The sequence below is a fragment of the Limulus polyphemus genome, unplaced genomic scaffold (assembly GCF_000517525.1).
Source record: "Limulus polyphemus unplaced genomic scaffold, Limulus_polyphemus-2.1.2 Scaffold200, whole genome shotgun sequence".
NCBI lineage: Eukaryota > Metazoa > Arthropoda > Merostomata > Xiphosura > Limulidae > Limulus > Limulus polyphemus.
Window position 1 is genome coordinate 396,763 of NW_013665810.1, and position 14,407 is coordinate 411,169.

At 30.6% G+C, this 14,407-nt stretch overlaps 1 protein-coding gene across 1 annotated transcript in view; it reads right to left on the reverse strand.

Annotated features, from left to right (window-relative positions):
• LOC106478335 (intraflagellar transport protein 88 homolog) overlaps positions 1-14,407 on the reverse strand; it is a 74,037-nt gene that overhangs the window by 28,054 nt on the left and 31,576 nt on the right. The window contains exons 10-15 of the mRNA XM_013938873.2: positions 11,515-11,617; positions 9,148-9,262; positions 7,607-7,841; positions 3,946-4,016; positions 3,699-3,785; positions 2,347-2,446 (exon numbers count right to left, since the gene is read on the reverse strand). Coding sequence (XP_013794327.2) covers positions 2,347-2,446; positions 3,699-3,785; positions 3,946-4,016; positions 7,607-7,841; positions 9,148-9,262; positions 11,515-11,617 — 711 coding nt within the window. The remainder of the gene's footprint in view (positions 1-2,346; positions 2,447-3,698; positions 3,786-3,945; positions 4,017-7,606; positions 7,842-9,147; positions 9,263-11,514; positions 11,618-14,407) is intronic.

The window sequence follows — 14,407 nt, forward strand, 5'->3', positions numbered from 1 at the left end:
AATAAAGGTTTTTGTTGTGTTTTGACAATACTTCTGTAATATAATATTGAAATTTTTTTTCAATACTTTAGATTCAGAGATAATTACATGTTATCAATTATACAAAAGCAAGGGATGCTCCCAAATATGTTGGATGAACAGAAAAAATTAATAGCTTTCTATTATAGTACTATACTGATATTATTACATTGCCTCATTATAACTCTGCATGTAATTTATAATCTGGCTAAGTGCAATAATTTTATAACACACCAAGGATACTATAACCTACACTATCAGTACTTTTACACTCAATGAATCCTAAAATCCTGTCATTTAAATTACAAAAGTTATGAACTGCATTGCTTAAAAATGAATAATACTATGATTATTGATCATGTGATCTGAAGCTAGATGCGAGATATAACAACTTGCCAATCACACTTCAGACATTGAGTCTTTAGGGTGTTTACATTTCTTGAACTTACTATATGATAATCTTAGTTTACCATAATTAATAACATTTTCCTGGTTTTAATTAGTGTGTACCATGATGAACTGAGTCAACAAATGAGCAAAAATTAACAGCACTGAAAAATGATCTTTGCTTTTAAAGGTTTCAAAGTTTGAGCAACAGACATTGTAAGAAATTGTATCTTGTGAAACCACGCGCTAAAATACACTACTGTAGTGTTTCATGAGTTATGTACAATCACGTAGTAACATACACTACTGTAGTGTGTTATTTATAATCATGTACTAAAATACATTACTATAAACTATAGTTTGTATCATGTTAAAATATATTACTGTAGTTTGTACTATGTGTAATGGCATAGTCATGTGCTAAAATACACATCTATAGTGTGTATTGTGTGCTATGTACAATCATGTGTTTAAATACTCTACTGTAGTGTTTCATGTGTTATGTACAATAATGTAGTAACACTATTATAGTGTGAATCATGTGCTAAGATACATTACTGTAGTGTCTTGTGTTATGTACAATCATGTAGTAACATACACTATGTATTGTGAATCATGTACTAAAATACACTAAAATAGTGTGTATCATACTAAAATACACTACTGTAGTGTTTCATGATATGAACAATCATGTAGTAACATTATGTACTAATGTATATTACTGCAGTGTTTCATGATATGTACAATCATGTAGTAACATCATATACTAAAATAAACTACTGTAGTGTTTCATGTTATGTACAATCATGTAGTAACATACACTATGTACTGTGAATCATGTACCAAAATACACTACTATAGTGTGTATCGTACTAAAATACACTACTGTAGTGTTTCATGTTATGTACAATCATGTAGTAACATACACTATGTACTGTGAATCATGTACCAAAATACACTACTATAGTGTGTATCGTACTAAAATACACTACTGTAGTGTTTCTTGTTATGTACAATCATGTAGAAACATACACAATGTACTGTGAATCATGTACTAAAATACACTACTATAGTGTGTATCGTACTAAAATACACTACTGTAGTGTTTCATGTTATGTACAATCATGTAGAAACATACACTATGTACTGTGAATCATGTACTAAAATACACTACTATAGTGTGTATCGTACTAAAATACACTACTGTAGTGTTTCTTGTTATGTACAATCATGTAGAAACATACATTATGTACTGTGAATCATGTACTAAAATACACTACTATCTACATGATTGTACATAACACGAAACACTACAGTAGTGTATTTTAGTACGATACACACTTAACATCATGTAATAACATACATTACTGCAGTGTTTCGTGATATGTAGTAACATCATGTACTAAAATAAACTACTGTAATGTTTCGTGTTATGTACAATCATGTACTAAAATACTCTATAGTAACATGTCATCTTTATTGGTGAACCACAGATATTAAGTTACACGATACTGAAGTCATAAGTTACCCCAAAAGTGCCCAGTTACAACTATAATGATAATCATGAAACAAATACCTACACAAATTTAACATCAAATTTGATATTTAAAAAAGGGACACAACTCTTAACTTTCAACTTAGCTTTTCAGCTTTACACATTTACAAATATCTCTGGAAAGTTTGTTTCCTTTTTCAAGCTATAGGTTAGGATTATTTATTCTAAACAGAAGACTGTAACTGCCAGAATTAAAAAAAACTTTGTCTACAAAAAGAAAAGGCTTGAAATGCTTTCTAAAAATTATTTTTTGCTACAATGGCTATAATGTTAATGGGTAGAACAAGCCCTGTAATTTATTTTTAACATGTTTTCTAGAAAATTAAGTTCCATTGTTCAAAGCAATGACTAAAATTTTATATATATTAATGATTTTCATAATATACCTGAGTAAATTCTCTTTTCCTCAAATATGTTACAGCTTTGTTGATGTCCAAGTCATTTGCTAGTTCATTGTACGGAGATGACTTGATTTGGTCCACACACCTAAAAATAAAAGAATCTTACAACATTTTGTGCTTTTCTAAACATCCTTAATGACTTTTAATACTAGAAATAAATGACCTTATAACACCAAATTGTTGTTTTTACTTAATTAGACACTCAACATTTTGCTTTACAGCTTCTTCAGGAGTATTCCACTAAAATACAAACCCTAATGGTTTGTGTTTTAGTGGAATACTCCGGAATAAGCTGTAGAGCAAAGCAGTGAATGTTCAATTAAAGAAAAATAACAAATTTTGGTGTTTTAATGTCATTTATTTCTAGCATTAAAATGTCTTCTATACACCAATATGCACTAGAGAAATTAAATAATAAGTCTTTAATGACTTGGATAGAAAAGGCACAATATTGTGAAGACAATTTTTAAAACTAGCTTTCTTCCTTTTTTTGGGGGTGTTCTATTTGCAGCACTCATTTAAACTAAATAATATTTTCTAGATATCATGCTGCAGTTGATCAATCTTTAATTGTGTTTATATTTAGAATTAAACCATTTTAAACTAGCAACATGATTGATTTCATATAAATCATGCACTCATTACTAATCACTGCAGCTCTCATCGCACAACACTTTCTCAAGATGCTCTTCTTGTAATGATGGGTGAGTTAAATTAGCACATCTGTCATTGTTATTTACTAGTAAATTGTGGTCCTCCAGTGTTTCTATCCTCTTACCCAGTCGTACTTAAGAAAAAGGTTGGAACACTCAGCTTAAAGAGTAACTTTAAGTAAAACCACAAAGTTGTTTACTTTGGCATCTATTAGGTGGAGAGAATTCATAAACCTTCTTTAAGCTTCATTACCCTGTTTCCTTATATAATGATCCAAATATAATAAAAACTCCAACCTATCTAAGAGACTTATTTGAAAACATAATAAAATAGTTATATCATATATTTAAAGATTTGCTCACAAAACAATGATGATTTGATTGTAAATAATAATGTAATGATATAGGATGCTAACCTTGAACACCTCCTAACAGCAATTTTTTGTGGAAGTCTCAAAATAAAATTATTAAAAAACTAAGTTCAAATATTCAAAAATACAACTGTAAGCAACACCTATACATAAACCACAAATAGACTGACACAGGTTTATTTTGTAATTATAAACAGAGTACAATAGATATTCCATAGTTCACACTGTTTGATTTAAAACATATTTATGGATGTATTTTACTACATTTTTCATCCAACACATGAAATTGTTATCACTTTTTGTTTAAACTTACCATTCATAACCTTCAGCAAAATTACTGGATAAAACTGGTGAAATTAATTTGGATGCTGTCAAAATACTCCATTCTGCCTCTTGAATCCTAATAAACCACAAAATAGTCGATTAAGTTTTTAATCAATATAATCACAATATCTTAGAGCATTAAAATAATACAGAAATAAGATTGATAAATAAATGCAACAACAACAACAACAAAAAAAGCAACTGTAAATAATGTTGACTTCAGAGACTGTCATTACCTTTGCCTTTCATACTTTCTAAGAGAATCATTCTTAATAGCCTCCAGTATTAAGTTAGCATGAGGATCATCCTGAAATAATAAAATAATGATATGTAAAACATGTTGGTTACTATTTAGATAAATATACATGAATTTAAATGTGAATTACCTAACTGGGAGAACAGATGAAGTATTTTGGACAATCCCAGAACAAGAGCAGCCACAGTTGCTATATCTCACCTATATGAAGCTGATTTTAGATACAGCATGATAAATAGCACATTTCAACTATTTTAATTTTCCCACACTTTGATTGATGAAGTTCACTTCAAGAGAAAAATTGCACCACTAAATTAAAAAAATTGTAGAAAATGAGCTTGTAGTCATTTTCCACACATGAAAAAAACAAAGACAAGAACTTCAGAGTATAAATTTCTTATATAAGAAAAACAGTACTTAATTTATAAACAGATTTTTTAAAATTACAAATTTTGCTTTTATGTTTGTTTCAGCAATCTCCCAAAGAAATCATTATTGTTGGTGAATTTCCATATTTTTAAGAGAATAACATGGCACTCACAGCTCTCTAGGGAGAAAAGCACAAGAGTTTGAACAAAATTGCACTAATTTGTCATCGTAACTTTAATAAGTAGTTCTATCAATTTTTAACTAATCTCTGTTTCTCAACCTTAGTTTTCATGGTGCGATTTAGTTGCCTATACCCCAGCTTCAAGAAGTCACAGGCTACTGACCTGAACATGTCAAGAAAGCTCTTTTCTATTCTTTTCAGCTGTAAAACGCAAAAAGGCTTTTAGTTCAGCAGGGATGTGCATAGAAAATGAAACAAAGACTTAGCTTGGTGATATATTGTCAGAAGAAAAGGTGTCTGTGAACAACTTCTACTATAATTACCAATTACAAAGCTGACTTTTTTTAAAGCTTGCAAAAAGCATGCTTTATCATGTTGTACTTGACCATATCATGTTCTACTTTGCCTTCAAGGCCGCTGTGTTACACCTTGTTTGCATTAGACCATAGTGGGTCTGAATACAAAACACAATCTTCAACATAAATGTAAAAAAATATAAATGAATATAAAGTGGGTTTAAAACTTATTAAATATTTTAAATTTAATCTTCTGATTACAAAAACTCAGTCTGCTTATAATTTGGATATGGTAAAAAGATATTTTTTATTGTATGCTAGTGATTGCATACACAGTGAAACTGTGTACAGTGTTTTTCTAATCAAAACAAATTTACAGTTTTATAAAAAAAAAAAACTGTAGCAAATAAGAAAGTTTTAAAAGAATGTAATGAGAAATAAAAATCAGTAATTAAAGTCTCTAAAAGATAAGCATCTTTTAAATGTTTCTTAACACTCTTGCTATGGACTTGGTCGAAATTGTGAAGTTCGTGACTCCAAATTGACCATTAGTTTTATAGTTATAAAATTTTAAAAGTCAGCATTAAACTGATAAGTAACAACTGTCCATGGTCAAACATTTGGAAAGTCTCTACTGTAAGGCATGCAAAGACTTAGTTAGCAGAAAAGTTGAACTGAAAATCACCAGTAAAAAAAAAGTTAAAAGACACTTTATACAGTATTTCATGATCTTGATCTTATGAGGATGTCGATTTTCAAACAAGTCTTTATTGTAAAAGTAAATAAAGAATATAAAATTTTTTTGCACTTTATACAAATAAACAAGATATTAAAGTTAAAAAGAGTTTTTTAACTTCAGGTACAGTTATTAGTGAGGAATTTAACCCTTTCCAGACAGATCATGGTTCAAAGGCCATGTCATCGCACTTGTTGACTCACATTCAAAATTTTATTGAAGTACTATTTCATGAATGTATGTCAATAAGTTTGGTATCAAATTGTAGATTATAATTCAAATTTTAGTATTAAACATTATTCGATTTCTTAACTTAAAAGCAAATATATAAAAAACACAGATAAACATTGATTTTTGAGTGTTAGGTGGTATGTTGAATGCAGTACTGGTTCAAATTAGATATTTGTGATGTCAAAATACAAAGTCTATAGTTTTATACAAATTAGGAACTCAAATTACGAATATTGACGAACTAGAATATAAAATAAGAACCTCATATTTTTTCTATTTGCTGAGATATTGCTCATGTACTAAATCAAACATTGCGGCCTTGTTCACCTCTTTCCATATTTGGAAACGGTCCCTTATATACACTTACTTCAATATATGACAAGTGAATAACCAATCAAAAGCTCAGAATGTCCTCTTAGTGGCATTCTCAGCCATTTTAAGGTGTTAGGAAACCATCTCGTTATTTCAAACAAAGATTTCAAGGAAGTAGGTTGTGTCTTTAGTCTGCTCAAAATTTCATATTTTTTAGACTGAAATACAGCTTAGTTACTAAGTTTGATAAATTATAGTGGAATTCTATGGTATTGATATAATAATTTATGATTTTCTGGTTATTTCAAATGCATATATAAGACCTAAAAAAATTATTTTGTTTCATATCCTCTATGTGCGAAATTTTAAAAGGCTTAGTACTTTACGTCAAGCAGCAACAGAGTACAAAGGTCATAACTAGAACAGATAATTGTTTGCTTTACTTCTTTATTTACTGTTATATGTTTTAAGAAAAATAAGTTTAAGAAGTTATTTGTAAATAGTAATAATCTATATACATATATATAACGAATAATAATTGAAATGTAACTGTATTTTACAAAATACTAGTCTACTAAAACACAGCCAAGACAGGTCATTTTGTAAAGACTAAAAGTCAGTTTTATATTACTGGATATGGTAAGATGAGAGCATGTGTGCCGATTCATTGTAACTTCTGTATTGTTAGCCAGACACGGCTGAAAGGTAAATATAACAAATATATATAAACGTATAATGTTATGATATTTAAGCCATTTAATCTAAACTTTTATGTTTTTGTGTTATAATTTGTTGTCATTCTAGAACAAAGAGGCATAATTTATATTTATTTCCTAATTTTTTATGGTGGTTACAAGATCGGTCAAATTTACCGAACCTTACAGAGATTTCTTACTGAAAATAACAGATAAAATATGCATTTTTTTTTCTTAAGAAACATTTTGATAACCATCTGGACATTATAAAGATTTTGCATGTGAAATTTCAAAATTTTCTGATGCATAAAAATATTTTTAATCTTAAAATGAAAATTACTTTGGACGTTGGATAGGCAACATGCAAAAGGAAAAACAAGACAAGAGAAAAATATTGCTTAACAAACCTTAAGACTTTTTAAATAAAAGTGATATTTTGCATAATAAAACATTTTAATGTTTACTGATAATCTGCCAAATTTCATTAACATAAACTAATGAATTTACACATTATATCATGACAACTATAACAAGCACAAAATGGTTATGAGGTCGATCCCAGGGACCGAGCCCTTACTAAAAACAAAGGGTCAAAATTGTATCCTTGTAAAGTAAGATTTAACTTACATACATCACCAACCACAAAAATCAATATTTCCTAGCAATTTTTACTTTTACATATTCGATAGATGTAGTTTAGGAGGACTTGTGTTTTTATGTAAAACAATAATAGTTAAATTTTCACATTAGGACAATGGTAAATATTTAGGTTGTTTAAATAATACACATTTTTATAAAAAATAAACTTATTATCACACTACCAAAGTTGCTGTGTATTTATCATCATCATCCACATATTCCAGAGGAATCTCCAGCAGTTTCTGAAAACTTCGTTTCATTTTCTCCCGATCTCCAAGAGAATAGTGACAGAGAATGAGATGCAATGCAGTTCGAAAATCAGGTTTTTCAGCCATGATGTACTCAAAGGATGTAATGGCATCAGTAAACTGACCCAGCTTAACAAATGCCAATCCTATGTTTTTCATTATCTTTATCCTAAAAAGACGGAATACTTCAATGAATGTAAAAAAATGGGAAAAAGAAAACAAATGATAACATATTTATTTACATAAAATTTACAGTATATTATAAATTTTAGAAGATTTATGAATTTTGTTAAAAAAAAGATTAATCAATGCTATCATTCAATGCACTTTTTTAAAAAACAACAACTGTGACTGAATGTAATATAACAAATGTTAATTTGTATTGGTTTGTTTTAGATATTTGTGCAAGCCATACAAGAGCTATTTGCACTAGTCTTCCTTAATTGAAACTCTTGTGCTACTTTAATTGAACAGCAGGATTTGGTCTTCATTCTTATGATTATCTCAAAGCTCCAAAGTGTGGAGTACAATTTTTCAGTAACAGGATGCAAACCATGGATCCTCAAGTCCACAGTCTGGCACATTAATCACTAGGCCATGCCTACAAATGTGTGTTATTTTTTTATCACCTTACACAGATGTAATTAACTTATTTTAATCAATATAAAATTGTATTCTAAAGCATAACTAAGATATACTCAGCATTATCACAAAATGCATTTTCTTGTGTTGGATCATTCCAAACAATAATCAAGAAAACTGAAAACAATAGCTTTAAATTCTTACAAAATTAATAGAAGTGTAATTTCCTTTCAAGGTAATCATAAAATTATATTTGTATTTAAAAAGTAAAATATTTTATTATCCCACTTTGTATACTGGTTAACATATTGTAGTAACCTTGTTCTTTGATTTGTGGGTACTTTTAAATTATATGGTGAAAATAACTCAAGGTCCAGTCTACATAAATGATAATGATCTACTTTATTTATTCTTTAACATTAGTTTACAAGCTTGAACACTTTGGTAACTTGTATGGTGCTAGCTGCACTACATTGACATAAAAATCAACTTACTTGTACAAGGTGATTCAATATGCATGATTAGTAACAAAGATTAAATAATTCACTTAAAATGAAAACACACTGACTAGTATATTTTACCAGCTAGAAACAACTCTCTATTTTCTTAACTATTTTCTTGATGCTAAACTGAATATTGTATTTATAATCTACCCTTGAAATTACTAGAAAACATGAAATCAAATCTTTAAAACTTTCTAGGCCTATATCATTACACCTTTTGATCCCCAGCCCCTGGTAGCTAACAATCAAATTACAAGATTAAAATATAGTTTATAACAATATGTTTCAGAAAATTATTCAAATCATATATTCACAATGTATCATCTCATCTCCATAAAAATTGCAATCAGACAATCAATTTAAGTTTATATGTTTAATACAAAACCTCACCTTAGATCTTTGTGAGTTGTAGGAATCTGGTCCAAAGCCATTCGATAAAACTTGATAGCCTTTGGATAACTTCCCATTTGAAAGTAGATATTTCCAATATTTACCTTTAGCCGTCCTAAATATTAAACAACATCTGATAGTTATCTTTAAAAATTTCACATAACATAAAGAACATATCAAACAACTTATAAAATTATTGTTATTAAAAATGGCTGTACATACTAGTATAAAGAGTGAAAAATACATGTATTAATGTCCAACTTCATCTAAACATTTTCAGTGAAACTATTCAAAATTAAAATGTGCAATTTTTCAAGCAGCAAAAAATTTTCTTACCCTACCCAACAGCAGATGTAGTTTTTCAATCTGACTACAAATATTATGATTTCATAATTTATGCATTACAAGTGTTTGTAAACTGCTGTTAAAGTGAATTTATTTTGCTAAAATTTCATTTTACTTGGTTACAGACAGTATTTCTCCCTGAATGCAAGATAAAACCTGATATTAACACACAAAACAAGAAACAATGATGAATTGTTATTTTTTGGACTGGAGATTTAATCATTACCCCAAGAACCTAAAGTAACAAATGTTACATGTAGAAGAAATATTAGATCAATCAAATTCCAATCTCCACACACTTTTGTTGCTACTTGCTTGTATAGAAGATCATTAATTATGGAAATGTTTCAGCCATTTGGGAAGTACACCATTCTTTAAAAAATAATAACAGACAATAAATGTTTTAAAGTAATAGATATTTGTTTAACAAGAAAAAAAGGGGTAATATTTAGATTATATTTCTTCTAATTTTGGGAGGATTAAGTTTTGGAACTGGTAGCAGATGATTATTTTGTAACCATAAAATATACATGTAATAAAAATTTTTATTTTGTCTTTTCCAACTGGTAATCTAAACATGCTAATCTGTTATTTTTTGTTTTTAAGCTATTTTTTCTATTTTTATCCAACATGGAACACAAAACATATGTCCACATGCATAATTTAGACATGTATGAAATAACTTTATAAGTAACAAAAAATTATATATTTTCAATTTAAGAGTGTTGTTTCTAAATTCATTTATTTGTGATTCCTGTACTAAAGAACATGCCTGATCTATCACTATTTAACTCTCTAGCTATGTGCTCAGTCAATTCGACCTAAGAATTGACCCCAAACTGACCTTTAGTTTCCATACTATATCTTCTAATATGTTTTGTGTATCTTCATGCAATTTTGCAAGCTTTCAATAAGCATTAAAAGTCATTTGTAGACAAAAAATTGGAAGTTTTAATGAAGTATTTTCACTAAAAATTTCTCTGTGAATATATGGAATCAAGGTGTTTACTGCCCCAGGTGTAAAGTGATTTTCATCTTAATATTAAAAATATTTTTCTTCACCTGAGAAGTCTCAAATTTCATTTGCATAATCTATAAAACCTCCTAAATAAATTCCATTACGTGAGTAATTTACATACTTCTTGGAGGGGTGGTATAGAAATTAGAGAAGAGGGGATACCTAGAGAGCAAATGTCACAAGTCTCATACTAGGAGAAATTGAGATTTTTTTTTAAATATTGCCTTATTAAACTAAGAACTTAAAACTTGTATAATATTAAAGTCTGGATTATTTTCTATGTTTCTATGCCAAGTATATTTGTATACCATGATAAAAAAGTACTTTAATTAAATTTTGAATGTAACACAGTAAAACCCCATGACACGCACAGAAAAGGATGCCTGTAGCAAGAGGGTTACTAAAAGAAACAAATAAATAATGCTGCAAAACTGAGACACATCTGACATAGATTACAAATTTAATGTTTCATTTTTGTAACTTTACTCATTGAGTAGAACTGAGATTAAATTGTGTTTCAGAATTAGTGAGTCTCACACATTTCATAGTTAAGATTAACCGACTTGATGGGGCTCAGTCTGTCTTTTCTTTATGATAGAATTTCTTTTTAAGATCTACCCATTTAATTATTGAACATATATGAAGTTCTTGAAACAGCTATTAGTGGGAATATTACATTCATTTTTTGGGTTAAATTTGTCATCTCTGAATGTGAAACATGATCACGTACAATATCTGAAGTTCAAATACATTCAACGTATTTAGTCACAACTGTTAAAAAATAAAACACTTTTGATATTAATACACAACAAAACTGATAATAATTTAAAACATAGTGTTCTTTGTTGGCCCAATACAGGTTTTTCAAGAGGAAAACCATAAACAGCATTTCAATTTTACCTGTTGTAAACTTCTGATAGTGAGGCTTTTCACTCAAAACAACAATGGAATATCAAATATATCATATAATGTTGGACCATTAAAAACCACAAAGTACTTTTTACCTGCATTGGAAAACTGTCTATTTTTCACAATCAACTGATAGGTGTTTAGAGCTTCTGTGTTCATTTCATTGGCAGCATACTGAATCGCTAAGTTAAAGAGCACCTACAAATACAAGAACATTAACTAGTTGAAATACAAACTATTTTAAAGACATCTTTAAAAGAAGTACAATTAGCATGCCTAGTGTAATATCCTACATTTAAACTCATCTTAATAGAAGAATAAGAATACTTTACAAAAAGAGTATTGTTTGTTTGTTATGGATTTCGCTTAAAGCTACACGAGGGGCTATCTGCGCTAGCCATCCCTAATTTAGCAGTGTAAGACTAGAGTGAAGGCAGCTAGTCATCACCATCCACTGCCAACTCTTGGGCTACTCTTTTACCAATGAATAGTGGGATTGACCATCACATTATAATGCCCCCGTGGCTGAAAGGGCAAGCATGTTTGGTGGGATAGGGATTCGAACCTGCAACCCGCAGATTGCGAGTCGAGCGCCCTAACCACCTGGCCATGCCGGGCCATCAGAAAGAGTAAAACATTTCCATGCTCACCAAATATCCCATTTCTCTTCATGACCAGGTCAACAATAGCTATATGTAAGAAATTAGTGCATCTTGTGCACACACACACACCATAGTGAGTTATTGAGATATTATGAAGGAAACTAGCAATATATGTTACATTATTAACTCCTGATCACAGCAAGCTACTTCCTTAGAACAAAACTAAAAAACAACCTGATAATGAGCATTGCTAATTAAATATACTTTCCTTACTTAGAAAAAATTGGAAAACACTGTTTCATCAGTATGGTACCCTCAATGTTAACGATATTTTTGGTCATAATTCCAATAACATCGGGGAATTGCCAGAAACAACAAAAGGACAAGATATATAGAAGAATTTTTATGTTGCAAACAATGGCATCATTTTCAATAAACCGAATAAAAGCAAGTAGCTGTGATTTTCCACTTGAATCAGTGCTTTCATCCACTTGAACAGCAAAAAATTCGACTGTCTGTAATCTGCCTGCCTATTGTATTGTCAGACAGAGGTATATTTTTAATTTCAGCAGCAGCAGCATCTCCAAAAAATATCTTCGCAATTGCAACGCATGCTGGTAATATCAACGATTCAGCAATTGTATGTGGCTTCATCTGCTTGGCTACGATCTCTGCCACAGCAAAGCTTGCTTGGTTCGCTTTGTCGCTAATGTTGACCTTCCTTACAAATGCAGCAGCTTGTTTTGAAGTTGATTCTTTCAGCCTTTGAAAGTATTTCTTAGTTTTATCAGCCAAATTAGGATGTTTCGATATCAGATGACGCTTCAACTTTGATGGCAGCATTGAACTATTCGATAACGTATCACCACAAACTAAGCATAATGGTGATGGGCAATTCTTATCACCAGTAGCAGTAAACCCAAAAGCTACGTAATCTGAACCAAATAGTCGGGTTTTTTGTTTTGTATCAATTTTTGCCAGGTTTTCTTTCTTTAAATCCATTTGTGGGCATACAATAACAAAATTGTAAAAATTGAATATATAGGCCTACTTACTTCACGTTGTCTTCACGATGACAAATAATCTGTGACATGCCTTGGTGGTGAAACCAAGCATCTCATCAGTAGCGTGCGGCGCTGCATGACTGGATAACGCACGCGGCGATGTGACCTTGAATAACGTCAATTCTACCCCGTTCTCGCAGATGAAGCATCTTCAAATCTAATATAAGTCGATGCAAGTATCCGTCTCCTCTCTTCCTCTCCTCGATACTCTCGGTTTCACTGCAGCAGAGTGTCACGGCCGCTAGTATTGACAAAGCACTTGTCATGCGGCGAAGTCTGATGGACAGAGACGACGAATCACGCTGGGCCAGCCTAATTTGGTGACAACGGCATCCCACTGCTGTCAACGACCAAGTCCGACATCTGCTGAATTACGCCATTAGTGTTGATGTGCGTCGTCGATGTAATACTGTCAGATAACGCGAAAAGGTCCTTTTAAGGGCCACCCTCTGGTCAAGCACATGGGTGACTAACTCGGGTTCATCTGAAGGATGCTTAGCTAGATAAACTTTACACCAGTCCCTCCTCCAATTCAACATGGGATTCTAGTTATATCTGTGTACAGATGTGAGGTATCATCTCGGAAGTTAACATTTTCCTTACCTGAAAATGTATTTCCAATAGATACCTCCACAAACATTCCCACCCATCAAATAATGAAGTTTCATGAGCACAAGTTCATAGGGGGAGTTATTGCTCATGGATTTGTGTTGCATCATCATGCAGTAGTGCATTTCACGTGAAAGTAGGTGGGAGCTTCCTCAGAGCTATAGTTTTGAATGAATTAGACACTCAAATTACTGATATTGATAAGCTAGAGTATAAAATAAGAGCCTCTTATTAAACACAGTGTCACTCTGCCCACCTCTTTTTCTAATATACACTTCTATATTTCACATGAATAACTGATCGGAAGCTCAGAATGTCTCCCTAGTGGCTTTCTTAGCATTTTTATTGGACTTGGTGCCATTTCTTTCTTTTGAACCAATATTTCAGTGAGGTAGGGTGTGTCTTTAGACTGCTCAAAATTTTATATTTTTTTAGACTAAAAAACGTCTAAGTTACTAAGTTTTATAAATTATAGTGGAATTCTGTTGTATTAATGTAGTAATTTATGATTTTTTAGTTATTCAAATGTAGATAAAAAACCTAAAAAATATTTTGTTTCATATCCTCCATATGGAAAGTTTTTAAAGGCTTAGCAACCTATATCAAGCAGCAACCAAGTACAAAGGTTGTAACTAGAAGAGAATTGTTTGTTTTACTTTATTTACTGTTCTATGTTTCAGTAAAAATATGTTTAAGAACTTATTTCAAAATAG